This window comes from Rhinoraja longicauda, chromosome 27 (assembly GCF_053455715.1).
Source record: "Rhinoraja longicauda isolate Sanriku21f chromosome 27, sRhiLon1.1, whole genome shotgun sequence".
In the NCBI taxonomy this organism is placed as follows: Eukaryota; Metazoa; Chordata; class Chondrichthyes; order Rajiformes; family Arhynchobatidae; genus Rhinoraja; species Rhinoraja longicauda.
Genome location: NC_135979.1, coordinates 13,173,888 through 13,191,147, shown reverse-complemented (window position 1 = coordinate 13,191,147; position 17,260 = coordinate 13,173,888). Strand labels below are relative to the sequence as shown.

General features: G+C 40.5%; 1 protein-coding gene across 2 annotated transcripts; it reads left to right on the top strand.

Moving 5' to 3' along the window:
- The first annotated feature begins 2,300 nt into the window (after positions 1–2,300).
- Positions 2,301–16,281, top strand: tmem50a (transmembrane protein 50A). 2 transcript variants are annotated; one of them, XM_078422991.1, is made up of 7 exons: positions 2,301–2,461; positions 6,477–6,576; positions 8,927–9,039; positions 9,884–9,951; positions 10,430–10,522; positions 13,927–13,987; positions 14,131–16,281. In XM_078422991.1, the coding sequence occupies exons 2-7, from the start codon at positions 6,478–6,480 to the stop codon at positions 14,174–14,176; spliced, it is 480 nt and encodes a 159-aa protein (XP_078279117.1). In that variant the 5' UTR covers positions 2,301–2,461; position 6,477; the 3' UTR covers positions 14,177–16,281. The 2 variants fall into 2 exon arrangements, with proteins under 2 accessions (XP_078279117.1, XP_078279116.1); XM_078422990.1 differs by lacking the exon at positions 2,301–2,461 and adding an exon at positions 2,509–2,648.
- The last annotated feature ends 979 nt before the right edge of the window (positions 16,282–17,260 follow it).

Below are 17,260 nucleotides of genomic sequence, written 5' to 3'. Positions count from 1 at the left end.
GTCGGATGGAGTTTTGAAAAGAAAATGTTTTGAAAATATGTATTTCTGGAATAAAGTATTTTTTGATATTTAAAAAATCAAGCATTGAAGCTTTCGTCATCAAGAACCAACTAAGCTGGAGCGGTCGTATTGTTCGGATGGAAGACGAGCCTCTACCAAAGCAAGCCTTCTACTCCCAGCTTAGAGAAGGCAAATGTAAAAGGGACGGACAAAAGAAGAGATTCAGATGCCTTGAAAAGCCACTAAATAAGAAATGTGAAATCGACATCGAAAATTGGGAAATCAATGCCAAAAGGACAGGAAACTGGCGAACCATCATCCAAAACGGAACAGCTACCTTCGAAGCCAACAGATGCGCAGAATTAGAAGAAAAGAGAAGTAAACGGAAAGAGAGGCAGCAACAACCAAAGCCCGATCTGACATCTGGAATTACCTGCCCTGAATGCCAAAGAACTTTAGCCAGGATTGGACTCAGAAGCTACCTGAGAGTTCATAAAAACAACGGAATGTAGACCATCATCCTCGACCTCGAGGAATAGCCACAACAAACACAATAGCCACAACAGGCGGCACGGTAGCGCAGCGGTAGAGTTGCTGCTTTACAGCGAATGCAGCGCCGGAGACTCAGGTTCGATCCTGACTACGGGTGCTGCACTGTAAGGAGTTTGTACGTTCTCCCCGTGACCTGCGTGGGTTTTCTCCGAGATCTTCGGTTTCCTCCCACACTCCAAAGACGTACAGGTATGTAGGTTAATTGGCTGGGTAAATGTAAAAATTGTCCCTAGTGGGTGTAGGATAGTGTTAATGTGCGGGGATCGCTGGGCGGCACGGACTTGGTGGGCCGAAAAGGCCTGTTTCCGGCTGTATATATATGATATGATATGATATACCCTGACTTACTGATCTGACAAATGAGGTATCTCCCTCAGGTAGACACAAAAAGCTGGAGTAACTCAGCGGGCCAGACAGCATCTCTGGAGAGAAGGAATAGGTGAGAGAAGGAATAAGTGTTGAGACCCTTCTTCAGACCTTATGATTTATTCTCTATCTCTCTATATCACCGTCTATTTCCCTTTCCCCTGCCTCTTAATCTGAAGGGGCAGTTTTTTTGTATCACTGACGTACAGGAGGCAGTTTTTGGTATTTCAAATATAAATTTTATTCAAAATAAAGAAATATATACAAAACTAAGCAGTGCAAATACTCATGCCTACATATTCAATAGTGTAGTCATCACAGTAGTTTTTTAAACAATAAACTTTACCTTTTTTTCTTCCAAAAAGACTTTGTTCAGAATAAGAAAATATTCACAAGAAAATCATACAAAAGCTTATCATAGAAGGGGCGACAGTGGCGCAGCGGTAGAGATTTTGCCTTACAGTGCCAGACACCCGGGTTCGATCCTGACTAGGGGTGCTGTCTGTGCCGAGTTTGCATGTTCTCCCTGTGACCGCGTGGGTTTTCTCCCAGTGTTCTGGTTTCCTCCCACTCTCCACAGACATACAGGTTGGCAGGTTAATTGGCTTAGGAAATTTGTAAAAATTGTCCCTAATGTGTAGGATAGTGTACGGTGTAATCAGCAGTTGGTGCGGATTCGGTGGGCCGAAGGGCCTGTTTCCACGCTGTATCTCTAAGAAGGCTCAGAAGGCTGTGGAGGCCAAGTCATTGAATATATTTAAGGCAGAGAGATAGATTCTTGATTAGTACGGTTGTCAGAGGTTATGGGGGGGGGGGAGGCAGGAGAATGGGGTTAGGAGGGAGGGAGATTAGCCATGATTGAATGGCAGAGTAGATTTGAACGGGCCGAATGGCTCCTATCACTTATGATCTAAAGATTCTTTGTATGTATACATTCAAAAGTGTCATATTCAGTAGTGTTTGTACCAATCTTTAAACAAAACACTCATCTGGATTCCTGGGGTGAACCCTACCCTTGTTTGAGGAAGTAGCACTTTGTGTTTCCCTCCTTGGGTACTGTGTCCAGAGACCAAAGATAATATGATGAGCCATGGTCACATTGAATGGTAAGGGCCGAATGGCCTACTCCTGCACCTATTGTCTAATATCTTTGCCAGAGACAATGGTTCCTCTTTCTACGGAATGGCATCACGTGATGAGGTGGGCGGGCGCGTTCAGGTTCAGGCGCATGCGCGCCGAACCCCCCGCCGGCGGGGCGAGCAATGACTGGCATTTTAATGAAAGGATGACATCATCGCGTACGACGTCGCTGATCACGTGATGGACGGGCGGACGGGCATGCGCACTGGGTCTTTGTTGGGACAACGATCGTCTTTTGTTTGCGGCGGGGACTGAGGGCGGCCGGGCATGCGCACTGGGTCTTTGTTGGGACAACGATCGTCTTTTGTTTGCGGCGGGGACTGAGGGCGGCCGGGCATGCGCACTGGGTCTTTGTTGGGACAACGATCGTCTTTTGTTTGCGGCGGGGACTGAGGGCGGCCGAGTGAGTACCGACTGCGCTCTCCCTTCAAAGTCTTTCTCGCATCATCTATAGAGCTTCGACTGTTCAATTGGTGCTCTTCCCCCTTCTCAACACGGCGCGCATTTCCTGACGGTCGTTGATGCGTCTCCAAACCGGGGCTTTCACTCCTGTCCCTGGGCCAGAGAGAGGCAGAGCTCAACCGTTAAAGGTCCAAAGGAAGTTTGGATGTGGGGCTGGGGTGTCCAGACTCTGTCCGTTTGTGGGGGGGGGGGTTGTTGTGGTCCGTGAGAACACCGACTTGTAGCTGGAGAAAACGGAGTGGCAGATTCCCAGCAGTAGCCAGGCTACCTATTCTATTGCTCGGCCTAGACGCAAAATGCACTTCATCTTTACTATTTGCTTTGTTGTTGCATTCTCCCCAACTAACAATGATCTATTCTACATGTTCCTTGATCTCCAATTCCCTTTGTCCTGTTTTCGCACCTTACACTTCCTTGTCTATATATATCACCCACTATGTGTCACCCATTCCTTCTCTCCTGAGATGCTGCCTGACCTGCTGAGTTACTCCAGCATTTTGTGAATAAATACCTTCGATTTGTGCCAGCATCTGCAGTTATTTACTTTCACCCACTCCGCTGACATCGGTCTGAAGAAGGGTCTCGACCCGAAACGGCACCCATTCCTTCTCTCCAGAGATGCTGCCTGTCCCGTTGAGTTACTCCAGCATTTTGTGTCTAACTTCAAATTTAAACCACATCTGCGGTTCCTTCCTACACATATTGCTCAGCCTATTCATGTATCTTTCATCAAAATCTTTTGGCTGAGCTCTTCAATCTTTTCAATTCGTGTGCATTTGAGTTCTGATGTGGAGTAGTGGTGAGGATGGAGAAATAGATTTTACCTTGAAAGTGCGTCGCGGATCAATACATGAGATCTGCAGCACCATGGGTGGTTTGGCTGTATAGGGAGGGGGTGAAAGGTCAAGAAAACAAGAGATTCTCTACTTAGAAGAGTTACGAGGAAGTCGAGGATCCAATTACATAAGCGATTAGCTAAGACGCAATTCCCTGAGTTTCGGTTTCGAGGGGATGATGGTGTTGAAGGCATGTTCTTATCATCCATGTGATCCTGTGCAGAATGAAGAGCTGGCGAGATTTCATCCTGTGCTGATGTTTTGTGGTGGTAGACAAATTGTAGTGGGTCCAGGTTCTTATTAAGGCAGGGGTTGATATGTGTTATAACCAACCTCCCATAGTACTTCATCAACACAGATGTCAGTGCTGGTGGTCAGTTGGCATTGAGGCCTGACACCTTGCATTTCTTGGGCAGTGGGAAAATGGATGTCTTTTTAAAACAGGTGGGTTACACAGACCGTAGCAATGAGAGGTTGGAAATGTTTAATAACACCAGCTGCATTTTTGGAGAGAAGTGAAGGCTGTGGAGACGTGCTGTAAAGATTTGTCAACATGCTTCCAGGGGTGATGAACTTTGATTTGTGCATAGATTGGAAAAGCTGAAGTAAAGGCAGTACGATCATAAAGGATGATGTTAGGGTAGGTGGAAAGAAACTATTCCCATCGACACAGGATTCTAACAAGGGTTCATAGAATGAAGATTGGAAAAAGAACCAGAATGTGGCTGGTGTGTAGAACCGACTGCCAGGGTTTCGTACTGAAGGCATATTGAATTGTGGTGTTTAAAAACAAAAATCTAAAATAATTTGCTGGGCCATAGGGAGAGGGTGGGGGAGTGAGCCTAACTACATTTTTTGTAAATATTAATTTTTCAGGATCTGGGTGTGGCTGGCAAGTCTAACATTTAGTGGCCAACCCTATTTGTCTTTAGAAGGTAGTGATGAGTTGCTACCTTAAACAGTGGTGGTCTTCCCTTGCTGCTATTAGCAAGGAAGTTCCAGGATTGAGAACAGCAATGAGGAAGTACTGGTGATATATTTTTAAGTCAATGTGATGTGTGTGTTGGAAGTGAATCTGCAGGTGAAGATCAAGCGTTTGAGAGATGTGGCCTATACATATAACTGTAGACTGTGTCTACCATATGACTGTAGTGCTCTCAATCGATGTACCTGTGTGCTAGTGGTAGAGGGAATGAATATTTAAAGTGGTTGCTGGTGTTTCAGTCCAGAAGGTGAGTTTGAGTTGTTGGGGCTGCTCTCATTCATTCTGCATGCATGGAGTTCGTATGGTCTCAATGGATTGACTGCCTTCAATCTGTACGATGAACATCTTATGATTAATGTATCCAATTAGAATAATCCATGTGAAGCACAACGGGTATATACAATAATATAAACACAATATGAGCATTTTATGTTGAATGTTTTGTGGGTTTGGTTAACAGGATTGTGAGTATTGTATGTTCATTAATATTTTAAAGTGGGAAGATATTGATTTATATTGAGAACAATAAGTGTTCTTTCAAAATTTGGTGTATATAAGTACAATTCCACCATCAATCAGTTGAACAACACTTTACATTCAATGTTGACAATGATTAAACACTAATTCTTTCCTTTTTCATGCGAGGAAAATCATTCATTAGAGAACAATAATTCACATCCCTGCACCCCGCCACCACATCATCCATGATCATTATCTTTCATTGAATGTAGTTGTATCCTATTATCCTTGAACTGAGCTCGTGTCCCCTACCTGGCTCCTTGAGCCCGCCATGGTTTTCATCATAAACCAGCTAATCTGCCTCAGCGCCACCTTCTACAAAGCGTCAAACAGAACAGAACTACACCCTTCAGCCCACAGAGTACATGCCAGGTACAGTCATCCAACATTGATGCCTTTTTATTCTCCCCACATTCCTGTCAATTCTATCACTCGTCTACAAATAGGCAATTTACAGCAGCCTTTCCTTGTTCTCTTGAAATGGTGCCTGATCCACTGAGCTGCTCCAACAGTCTGTGTCTTTTGTAAACCAGCATCTGCAGTTCCTCGTTTCTACTCCTCTCTCAAGCCGAGTGGATCTTCTCTGACTTACCTCCAACGTTAATGTATCTGCTTAAATTTTAGGTGACCAAAACAATATGCAATATTCTAGATGAAGCCACACTGACATTCTGTACAATTTTAACAATACCCCTCTCTCCCTCTCCTCCTCTCCCTCTCCCTCTCCCCCTCCCCCTCTCCCTCTCTCTCCCCCCCTCCCTCCCTCTCATAAACAGTCTTTAATACCTTGCACTCTGCTTCCTCCTCCAATTCATTAATGTAGATGGTATTAATGGAAGTCCATACAGATATCTAACTACACATTTTATTCTATTGACTCTACTTGTCACATCCTCAAAGAACCCAAGCAAGTTTGTCAAATGTTTGTTTAATTTATCATTTAACAGTTCAGTTCCATTTACAGTAGTCAAATTGTATCATTTTTTCAAATTTAAACTTTGGTACTTTCACCAGTCCAACCTTGATACGATTTTTAGAAATTTACAAAATTACATTATGCACAGTAAGTTTTTGGCATTGACATGCTAAACTTAATTTAAAAAAATTATTTCAGTTCCAGTACTCTGGCTGATTCTGACCAGTTCTTTTAAATAGATGGTCAAATTTTGAAGAGATCTTGGAAGATATCTTCCCAGGTAGTTCAGGAGGAAAGGATTAGCACTTATTTCAATAGTTAAACTAATTCTCCTTTGAATAGAGAAGGCTGAGCAGATTTGACAAGGGATTAAAATCATGAGGAGTTTAATAGAATAAATGAGGACAAGTTGTGTCTGGTCATTGTTGAGGACACAGATTTAAAACCAAAGAACCAGAAGTTATGACATGAAAAAAAACTAATTGAATGAAAGTGTGGATTATATAGGGTCTTGGCTACAGATCCTCAAAAGCATTGAATAAATGCTTGAAGGAACATAAAGCATTCAAGCGTATAAGAAAGAGCTGAACAATATTGTTTGGGAAAGTCAATGCAGACTTTAAGCTGCAACTTACTTCTGATTCCATAATTTGTGAAATGACCTGCTTTCTAAATTGAAATTACGTTGTTGGTTTTGCAGAATGTCAGGATTTTTGGATAACATCAGATGTCCAGAATGTGAATGTATTGATTGGAGTGAAAAACGAAATGCCATTGCATCTATAGCTGCTGGCGTGTTGGTATGTATCCCCTGCAAAAACTGCTTTGATAAGATAATTATACAAGTCATATTTTAAAAGATAATTATAAAAGTAATATTTACTCTGGGTAAATTCTGGGTATTTTCAAAAAGATTTGGATGTAAATACTTGGATGTAATAATGATAATAGCAACATAATAAATATAATAATGTGTAGGGAGGAACTGCAGATGCTGGTTTAAACCAAAGACAGAAACAAAGTAACTCAGCGGGGTCAGGCAGCATCTCTGGAGAAAAGGAATAGGTGACGACGTTTCAGGTCGGGACCCTTGTGATATAATAAAATATAATATAAAATATAATAAAGTTTCAGAGCATCTTGGATTTCAGAATTTGTCTGATTAATCCAAATACCGCTGATGCTATTAAAGGTTATCAAGTTGAAATGATGACTGATTCTCTCCACACAGATGTTGCCTGACTTGCTAAGTATACTCAGTTCTTGCTTGATTTTCTAGCATATGCAGCCCCTTTGCTTCTAAACACATTTTAACCCAACCGTATATGCTTGAGAGCATTCCTGAGCCATGGCTCTCAAACAATGAAGGGACAAGAAAATGCAGATGCTGACATCTTGAGAAAAATCAAAGTGCTGGAGGAACTCAATGGGTCAGGCAGCATCTTGGAGGGAATGGACAGACAATATTTCTGTCCAGTTTGAAGAAGGGTTCCAATCTGAAACGTCTTCAGTCCATTCCCTCCACAGATGCTGCCTGACCCACTGAATTCCTCCAGCACTTTGTGTTTTGCTCAAAAATAATCTGCCTCAGAAAGCGTACAGTAGATTGTTTATTCTCATTTCAATGGGCACATTTCGACTTTATTTTTTTTAACAATAATTCCCCAGTAACCCACTCTAAGTTTTGATGCTTTTTTGTGTCTCTGTGGGAGCTACCTCTATCTGTCTGACAGCCGGGCCTTGTCTTCCTTAGCCGGGCCTTGTCTTCCTTAGCCGGGACTTGTCTTCCTTAGCCGGGCCTTGTCTTCCTTAGCCGGGACTTGTCTTCCTTAGCCGGGCCTTGTCTTCCTTAGCCGGGCCTTGTCTTCCTTAGCCGGGACTTGTCTTCCTTAGCCGGGCCTTGTCTTCCTTTGCATAACAGCCATTTTTTTCCCCATTTGCCCTGTAAATGGGTGTCATAAAGTGATTCCTTTTAACTTGGGATCAGTTTTATTGTACTGATGCTGGTATACAAACATGCTATGTTTATCTTTGCCCTAGCTTGCTATGCTTAGCAATCTAAACTTCCCTAATCTAATTATTGTCTCCTCTAACATGACCTTTAAGTTACCTTCTATATGTTGGCCTCCTTTTGCATAATTCTTTTCCTATAAATCTCTTGGATTAACCATATTACAAACTCGCCAAATGTTATTATAATTTCCAGATATTCCTAAACCACCTGGGATCTCTGGTTTCCTCATCCCAAAGATATGCTGTCAATTGGTTTAATTGATAACTGTAAACTGCCCCTAGTATAGATGGATGGCAGGAGAATAGGCTTGGTGGGGGGGTGGTGGAGAAAATAGATCGCAGGGGATAGACACAAAATGCTAGAGTAACTCAGCGGGACAGGCAGCATCTCTGGATAGAATGAATGGGTGACGTTTTAGGTCGAGACCCTTCTTCAGACTGAAAGTCACAAAAGTTCCCGTGACTTTCAGTCTGAAGAAGGGTTTCGACCCGAAACAACACCCATTCCTTCTCTCCGGAGATGCTACCTGTCCCACTGAGTTACTCCAGCATTTTGTGTCTACAGTTTAAACCAGCATCTGCATTTCCTTCCTGCACATAGATCACAGGGGAATGCAATGGCTCTGAAAGCCATCACTTGGTGGCCTGAATGCTTCCTAAAATATCTGGAAACACCATCCCCGTTCTCCTTCTTCCCTTGCCCCCACTGTGACTGAAGGCATTAATCTTTTACAATTCGATTATAGTGATTTCATGTCCTTCATTGAAAATAATAACAGTTCGAATTTGTGGTGCTAATAGCCAAGCCTAATCCCATCCGTGCACGCCATTAGATGTAGTATGATTATGATCGGGAATCTAGACTGATTATCCCAACCTGAGCGATTGAGGCTAGCTAGTGTTACAACTGCCTTGGATTTGAACATCTAATGGCATGGATGAGAGACCATCTCAATTGCTGTTGCTTTCTCTTGCTGACTTACTTTCTTTGGGTGTAATATTTGTTCTGCCATTGATTCTGATAATGTGTTTACTGCCACTTTGCATCTTTGACAATATGCCATTCACTAATGTAAATCAGAGGAAATTAATTCTACATTTTCTTTCACAATTTTTAAGCATTTGTTTCTCTTTTAGTTTTTCACAGGCTGGTGGATTATCATTGATGCCGCTGTGAAGTACCCTGACATGGACAGATTCAACCACTCCTACCATACCTGTGGAGTTATAGCAACACTCGCATTTCTCATGTATGTAGAGGCGAATTTTAGCAATGAAATTTGTATTTGCTTGCTGGGCCTCCTGTATCCATTTAGGTCCCCTGTAGCTCTGCTTCTAACTCCATCCTTCGTTTGCCCTGATCCAGACTGCTTGAAATCTCATTGACCAATTTTTAGATTTTTTAAAAAAGGTTTTTGTTTTGCTTTGATGTTACTTTTTTTTATATCATTCTTGTTTAAATAAAAATAACATGGTTCAGTCCGGTGGTTACAGTATGTTGGTGCTCATATGTTTTACTTGCAGAATAGTTGGGCTCATCTGATCCAAGAGCATGAAGCAGCATTTCACTAAATTTGTGTTTCATTAATGATGCCTTTTCTTTGAACCGAGCACAATTCAGTTATTATACAAATATGCCCTATTTGCCAAGCTCTTCATTTTGAAACTACAAATCTGTGTTTATTCCCTATTTAATTTCATATCTTGCCTATGATTTTTTTTTAAAAAATGAGCTAAATTAAGGTGTGATTTGACCAGATGCATTGGTTTGAGAAATAATCCATACTGATTTTTTTAACAGCTCGGTTTGTGAGATTGCAGAAACCTTAAGCCATGTGCTTTGTTCACACGGTATAGATGTAAAATTGTTTTCTTATCTGCCTAGTCAAATTAGTAGCAAATTGGAAATTAAAAACTGAAAATAATGGAAGCATTCAGCAGGTCATGCAGCATCTGTTTTACTCACCAAAGATGCTATCTGGACTGCTGAATGTTCCCAGTATTTTCAGCATTCTTTTCATTTACGACAATAAATAGAGGGATTGTTTCAATGACATTCTGATATTGATGAAGCTTGAATTGGTCCCTTTTTAGGATAAACGCCGTTTCAAATGGACAAGTTCGCGGCGATGGCTACAGTGAAGGCTGTATGGGCCAGACAGGTATATCATTTAATTTGCATTAGTACAAACATTATCGGTTTGCTGCTTGGGAGTGTTTCTGGTTCAATCTAGTTCTTCTGGGTCTATTCGTCCATTTGTTTCTATTCTGATGGGATGGGTTACAGATCCCTTAGATGGAGCATCTTGGTCGACATAATTGAGTTGGGCCGAAGGGCCTGTTTCCGCACTTTATGGCTCTGACTATAATTTGCACGTCCAGTTATTCATCCATTGCTTTACCTTTTGACGTAATAAAATTCAAATGTTATTGATCAAATAATTACTTTCAACATTACATCACATTTGCTACCTGTGACTGCACTAATAGAGAACGGTAATATCAAATTTGTGTACTGCTCGGAACGTTTCTGAAAATGACCTATTTAAGATGTTGCTGTCATTTATTTTATTCAAACGGTGACAAATTTGATGTGAATATATTGCATTGCCATGCCCTCATGTAGTAATTGATTTTCAGGTGCTCGAATCTGGTTGTTCATTGGTTTTATGCTGGCATTTGGATCTCTCATTGCATCTATGTGGATTCTTTTTGGAGGTTATGTAGTCCCACGTAAGTTTATGAAACATATTCTTGTAATTCTTCTTTGTGGAAATGGACTCGCTTGCAGACTAAAAGTGAAACAGAAATAATTAGGTGTGATTAATTGCTTCTCTCTGTCTTCTAACGATTAAAAAGGAATGAACAAAGTTTGTACATTTGTGTTATTGCCAAGAAATGTGACTAACACATGTTATTGTTTCACTTTTGGATTACATTTAGATTACATTTTCAAGATTGGAACTTTTATTGGATTGTTTGTTTAATATAGTCATGACTGATCTTTTATCTTGGCACCACATTTTGTAGTAACACCCCTCCCCTCTTCCCCCCCCCCCTCCCCCACACTTTATTCCCTTAAGAATTTAACAGTTTTGAATATTCTGAGTGTTTGAACCTCCACAGGCCCAAATACATTTATTTATGCTGTTGAGCGAGTATTGTACACATGTCACCTTTGCTGAAATTTAGCATTTGTTGTGGAAGATGTTCACTCTCTGCTACCCACAATAGATCAAAAACCAAATTTGTTTGTTCGCTAGTTTGTTTGAGCGTGTACATATGAAATTGATTCTTCCTCTGTTCCCGAGGAAGTCACTGAGTTCAGGATAACTTAAACATCAAAACTCATACAGTGTAGGGAAATTACTGCAGATGCTGGTACAAATCGAAGGTATCACATCTGAAGAAGGGTCTCGACCCGAAACGTCACTCATTCCTTCTCTCCAAGATGCTGCCTGACCTGCTGAGTTACTCCAGCATTTTGTGATACCTTCAAAACTCATACAGTGACCATTGTACCCTTAGGTTAATTGAACGTGACCGACATCATTTAATTCTAAATGAGTAGATGTGAGATACCATGACCATTTTCTTGACCAGTTTTCAATGGATAGTTGTTACTTCTGGCTAACCAGAGATGAATTTCCTGGTCGGAATCCTGATCCTCCCATATGATCCAGCCAATCCATCGGAGTCACATCTCTTCAAAAGTCATCTTATTAGTAGGCAAGTTGCTAATAGTGACCAGATATTGCTAAAGCCATCACTTTTTCCTGCATCCTAGAGTTTAGAAGTTCCTTTGTTTTAGAAAACATTCCATTTTTAGTCTGCAGGTCAATTACATTTTTGTATATCTTTTATTTGTTCTACAGTGTAATTACAGAAATAAGGTCTGACCTGTTTAATAAGATGATGAAAAGTTATTATTTAATAATGTGTGTTTTACCAGTTGTTCCAATATCCCAAGTGCACATAAAAATATCTTGTATAAGAAAATAACTGCAGATGCTGGTACAAATCGATTTATTCACAAAATGCTGGAGTAACTCAGCAGGTCAGGCAGCATCTCGGGAGGGAAGGATGGGTGACGTTTCGGGTCGAGACGTCTGAGGAAGGGTCTCGACCCGAAACGTCACCCATTCCTTCTCTCCCGAGATGCTGCCTGACCTGCTGAGTTACTCCAGCATTTTGTGAATAAAAATATCTTGTGTCTGTTTTCGATTTTTAAACCAGCATCTGCAGTTCCTTCCTGTACATAAAAATATCCCAATGGTCTGAACCATTACCATCAAACCAAGTTTATTAAAGCATTTGCCTAAATAATAATTATAATTTCAGAGCTAATTTGTCTTTGTAAAATATTTTGGGAATATTGGGAATATGAAAACATAAAATAACTGCAAAAGTTTTATTATTTGTGGCAGTAGTGCCCAAACTAAAGTCTCTAATCTTTGGGATGAAAGCATGTATGAGATTTTTCACCTTGGAGAAGAAAAAAGCTTGAGGAAATTTGTGCATAAAATCCTGCTTGGCTTGGACAGGGTAAATGGAGAAATTGTTCCCACTACTGGAGGGATCAGATTGAAAGAGATTGGCAAATGATCCAGGAGTGACAAAGAAACATTTTTACCCAATAAGTAGTTCTGATCTAGAGTGTGTTGCCTGGAAATGCGGTGAATGCAGATTTGATGTTAATTCTTTTTTAAGATTAGAGTGTTGTTGGCAAGATCAGCATTTATTGCCTTTGAGAAATTGGGAATGGTCCAGGGCTTGGAGGGGAATTTACAGCTGGTGGTGTCCCCATGCACATGCTACCCTTGTCCTCTTTGGTGCTTGTTGGGTGTCCTTTGTAGATAGTACCACAGCAACCACTGTGCGCTGGTGGTGGGTTTCCTTTGTAGATGGTACCACAGCAACTACTGTGTGCTGGTGGTGGAGAGAATGATTGCTTAAGCAGTTGATGGGTGCCGTCAAATAGTCTGCTTTGGCCAGGATGATGTCAATTTTTTTCACTCAGCCAATGGACAGTATTCTATCACACTCTTGGCTTGTAGATGGTGGATCATCTTTGGGCTGCCAGGAGGTGAATCACCCACCACAAGATCTCCATTTTCTGGTCTACTCTTGTAGCTGTATTTCTGTGGCTGGTTCAGTTATGTTTTTGGTCAATGGAGAAACCCAGGATGTTGGGTTTTCTGAGGATTGTGTGGTTAGCGAGTGATGGTAATGTCATTGAACATCCACAGTAGGTACAAAAACCTGGAGTAACTCAGCGGATCATGATGCTGTCTGACCCGCTGAGTTACTCCAGCTTTTTATGTTGATCTTTGGTTTAAACCAGCATCTGCAGTTCCTTCCTACACCTCCACAGTAGGTAGTTAGTTGGCTATCTCTCATTAGAAATGGTCATTGCCTGGCTCACTGCTTTATCAGCTCATGTCTGAACGTTGCTTGGGTCTTCTGAATGAAGGCATGAACTGATTAATTTGCTGAGCAATTGTGAAAGGAATTGAATATTGGGCAATCAAAACTAAAGAACCCCACTCCTGACCTTATTAAAAGGAAGGTCATTGATAAAGTAGTTGAAGATGGCTGGGCCCAGGACACTGTCCTGGGAAATGCCTGCAGTGATGTCCTGGGTCCAGAATGATTGACTGCCAGCAATCTCCACTGTCTTCCTTTATGTAAGTTATGACTCCAGCCATGGGAATGCTCTCCCACTCATGCCTATTGACTTCGGTTTAGCCAGAGGTTTTTGATATTTGACACTTTTTTTCTGTCCACCTGGAGTTTGGTCCACTTTTGATTCAAGGCTGTGATGAGGTCTAGAGCAAAGTGGTCCTGGTAAATTCTAAACTGATTATCAGCCAGCAGGTTACGGCTTTCAAAAGGAAGGTTGATGATTACTTGACGCAACATCTTTCAGGGTTAAAGGTGGATAGTGTGGGACTAGCTGGATTGCTCTGTAGAGCTGACATTGACTGAGCAAAATCATAAACCTCTTTGTACTAATGACTGGGACATGAACGATGCTTCAGTTCAATTGCAAATGTTCTGCATTATTTTTTGTCTGTTTTATATGCTTCCAATTACTTTTATTGTACAAATGAAATTGGATTTATTTCCCTCCTTAGAGAAGCCTGATGTTTACCCTGGTATTGCTGTCTTTTTCCAAAATGCATTTATCTTCTTTGGGTAAGTAGAAAAGGAGACTGGAATTATACATGAGACCTATTCCTAAAGCTTCCATAAACGACATACTTGCTCTAACCATTTAAATTGTCTTACAATTATTGCACTGAAATCCTAACTTTTAGAATTGTTTTGTTTGTTTGCAGGGGCCTAGTCTTTAAGTTTGGTCGCACAGAGGATTTGTGGCAATAAACATCCAAGATATGCAGTACATCTGAACATATTCCTTGTCCTGTATCTGTCTTTCCATTTTGCTTTGAATTTTCTTTCTCAGAGTTTACAGGCCATAATCCCTTCCACTTCCCCTTGAATTTGTCAATTATATTGAACTTTGTAATAGAAATATAGCTTGCTTTGGATAGATAATATAAATGAAAAATGTTGGAATAGAATTCAAAACCTTTGCAGATTGAGGCACAGAATTAAGTTTTTAATAATGAATGGGAATTTCCTGGCAAAGTTTAATTGGTAAGTTGCACCACTTGTTTTCATGCTAACCTTTCACTTTCCTTAGAAAGTATTCTTCCCTTTACTCTCATGATAGTTAGTGGTGTGACCAAGGGTGGGCACAATTTCACAAAGCTGGTCAACAATTGGGACAGCCTCATGGAGCTGCTTTGCAAGTTTCTACATGTTGAGTAGAGACCAGGACCTTGAGTCTGGAAGACAGATAAGCAGAAGGAAATATAGTGAGCTACGGTAGGAATAGGTTCTTGAACAGAGAAACCAAGTTCTGAATAGTCCTGTGGAGGAAGGAACTGCAGGTGCTGGAAGATAGACACAAAATGATTGTGCAAGTCAGTGGGTGAGGCAGAATCTCTGGGGGAATCATGCAAGTCGTGAAGGAAGCTGCTGTGGTTGACAACTGGTTCACTTGCACTGGATTATCTTGGTTTAACCAGATATTGCAAGAAAAACATGAAGCTAAATAATTTGTACTTCCAACTCTTTCTAATTTGGAACAATTGTATCTGCACAAAAGTTGCAGAGAATTTGAATAGTATGAACCCAAGATGCCTGATAGGTTTCCTCTTTTTATGGACTGGGAAATGACATGAGTACATCATATTTGTAAATGTCAGACCTGGGAAATTCCTATCCAATGCATTTTAACTGTAGAAAACCTGTGTATATAAAACATTTGTACTGCACCTTGCATAATGTTAACATTTTAGTGCAAAAATGAAATATTTTTGCAATCCAGTCACTATTGCTGTGTGTTTCACTGCTATCCAAGGTTCCATAAATAATGAGGGAAGATTTTGCATTTCACTTTATGTTGAAACTGTGGTCAGGGTCTGATTATCTGCACCATGTTTGATACTTATAAAATTTCACAAGTTATAGAGAATCCTGATCACTTTAATTCTCTTCTGTAGGAAGGAACTGCAGATTCTGGTTTACACCGAAGATGGATACAAAATGCTGGAGTGACTCAGTGGGACAGGCAGCATCTCTGGAGAGGAGGAATGGGTGATGTTTCAGGTCTGAAGAAGGGTCTCAACCCAAAACATCACCCATTTCCTCTCTCCAGAGATGCTACCTGTTCCGCTGAGTTACTCCAGCATTTTGTATCTAACTCTAGTTCTCTTATTCTCCCCCATTTCCAAGATGCTTAAATCCATTTATGAATCAGTCTAGATATAAACAGCAATAGGGAATTTGGTTGTTACAGAGAACAATTGTCTGATTTTTGGAAGGTTTTGTATTATAATAATGTACTTTTTTATGAAGCTAACTAGGTAGGCATTAGTTGTGGACACGGCAGAATTGAATAAAATTCAGCCACTTAAACCAGATTTGCAAATTAACAAAGTAGGCAGTTATGTCCATGATGCAAAGAGTAATTCTTGAAGTGTTCAGCAGAGCTAGTAACATCAGTGGGGACAAAGTCGACATTGGAGCCCAGTACCCCTCTTTGTTTCCTATTGCCAGCATCTCCAATGTGTTTTGCTCCAGTAAGCCATGATGATCCCGATTATTGGTAGCTAATTAGTCATATTGCTATACTGTTCCATTCCTCACTTTAAAAATTAGTGCAAAAGATTAGCAATGCTTTTTTTGTATATTCCTGTCTTTTGTACATAATTTAGTTTTGCACCGAAATGCAATGCAAACTTAAGTTTAATGCAATTATCAATGACCTTTCTATTGGCAAGTTATCATGAGGCCGCATTATGTATTTTAATGATTTGCTATTTTGTGTAATTGATATTTAATTTGTGATGTATACTTGCAACGTAACAGTTACTGAAAGTATTGTTAAGAATCAATTCAATTAAAGCCAAATTTCAAAGCTTGTGACAGTGAATTTGAGTTAATACTTAAAAATGTATGAGTTTCTGCTAATTCAGTTGCTCGAATGGTATGCTCGAATGGAAGGATAAACTAAGGCTTTGTCAATTACTACAGAAAATTAATTCGATATTTGGCAGTATTATTGCGTCCATTGAAACTAGCATGTTGAGGTAGCAGTGATACAGCCAGTAGAGTTGCTGCCACAGCTCCCAAAACGATGGGTTCAATCCTGGCCATACATGCTGCCTGCGGAGTTTATATATTTTTTCTGTGAATATGAGTTTCTTCAGGTAGTCTTGTTTTCTCCCGCATCCCAAAGACATAAAGGTTGGTAGATTAATTGACCACTAAATTGTACCTGGAGTGTAAGTTAGTTTTATATAAACTCAGGGAATTGATAGAAAAGTGGAGAGTAAAACAACGGTGTGAAATTTTGTAGAAACCAGGAACTGCAGATGCTGGTTTACACAAAAGGACACAAAGTGCTGGAGTAACTCAGCGGGACAGGCAGCATCCCTGGAGAACATGGACAGATGATATTTTGGGTTGGGATCCTTTTAAATGTTTGTGTGACTGTTATGGCACTAGAAGCTCTCCATGAGAATAAGAAATTCTCATTCTCATTTTTAAGCTGATTTATCTTCCCAAGATAATGTCTAGCTGATCTATTATTGTTCCGGATTATAATGCTGCACAAATTTTGTCAATGAAAGACATTTTGATATTTTAAAGCAAATCATAAACTGAGAATCTAATTCAGTTCAGAAGCTTGTCCATTCTCTCTCTATCAATTACAGGAGTCTGCCACAAGCCTGTTTGCAATGGAAACTCCAATTATTTCATGGAATCCTTTATTCTGCGGCACTTCACTTTAATCCAAACATTGATATGTTTTCAGGACCTTGTGCATATGTACATCATTGCTGCGAAATTCAAATCGGTTCTGAGCAGCAGTTTATTCCTTTAGCCACAAGAGGG

What these genes read in the sequence shown, in the direction of transcription:
- tmem50a (XM_078422991.1), top strand. Translation starts at nt 6,478, where the DNA reads ATGTCAGGATTTTTGGATAACATCAGATGTCCAGAATGTGAATGTATT. An exon ending in CTATAGCTGCTGGCGTGTTG is followed by an intron (nt 6,577 to 8,926) that starts GTATGTATCCCC and finishes TTTCTCTTTTAG; the next exon opens with TTTTTCACAGGCTGGTGGAT. An exon ending in AATGCATTTATCTTCTTTGG is followed by an intron (nt 13,988 to 14,130) that starts GTAAGTAGAAAA and finishes GTTTGTTTGCAG; the next exon opens with GGGCCTAGTCTTTAAGTTTG.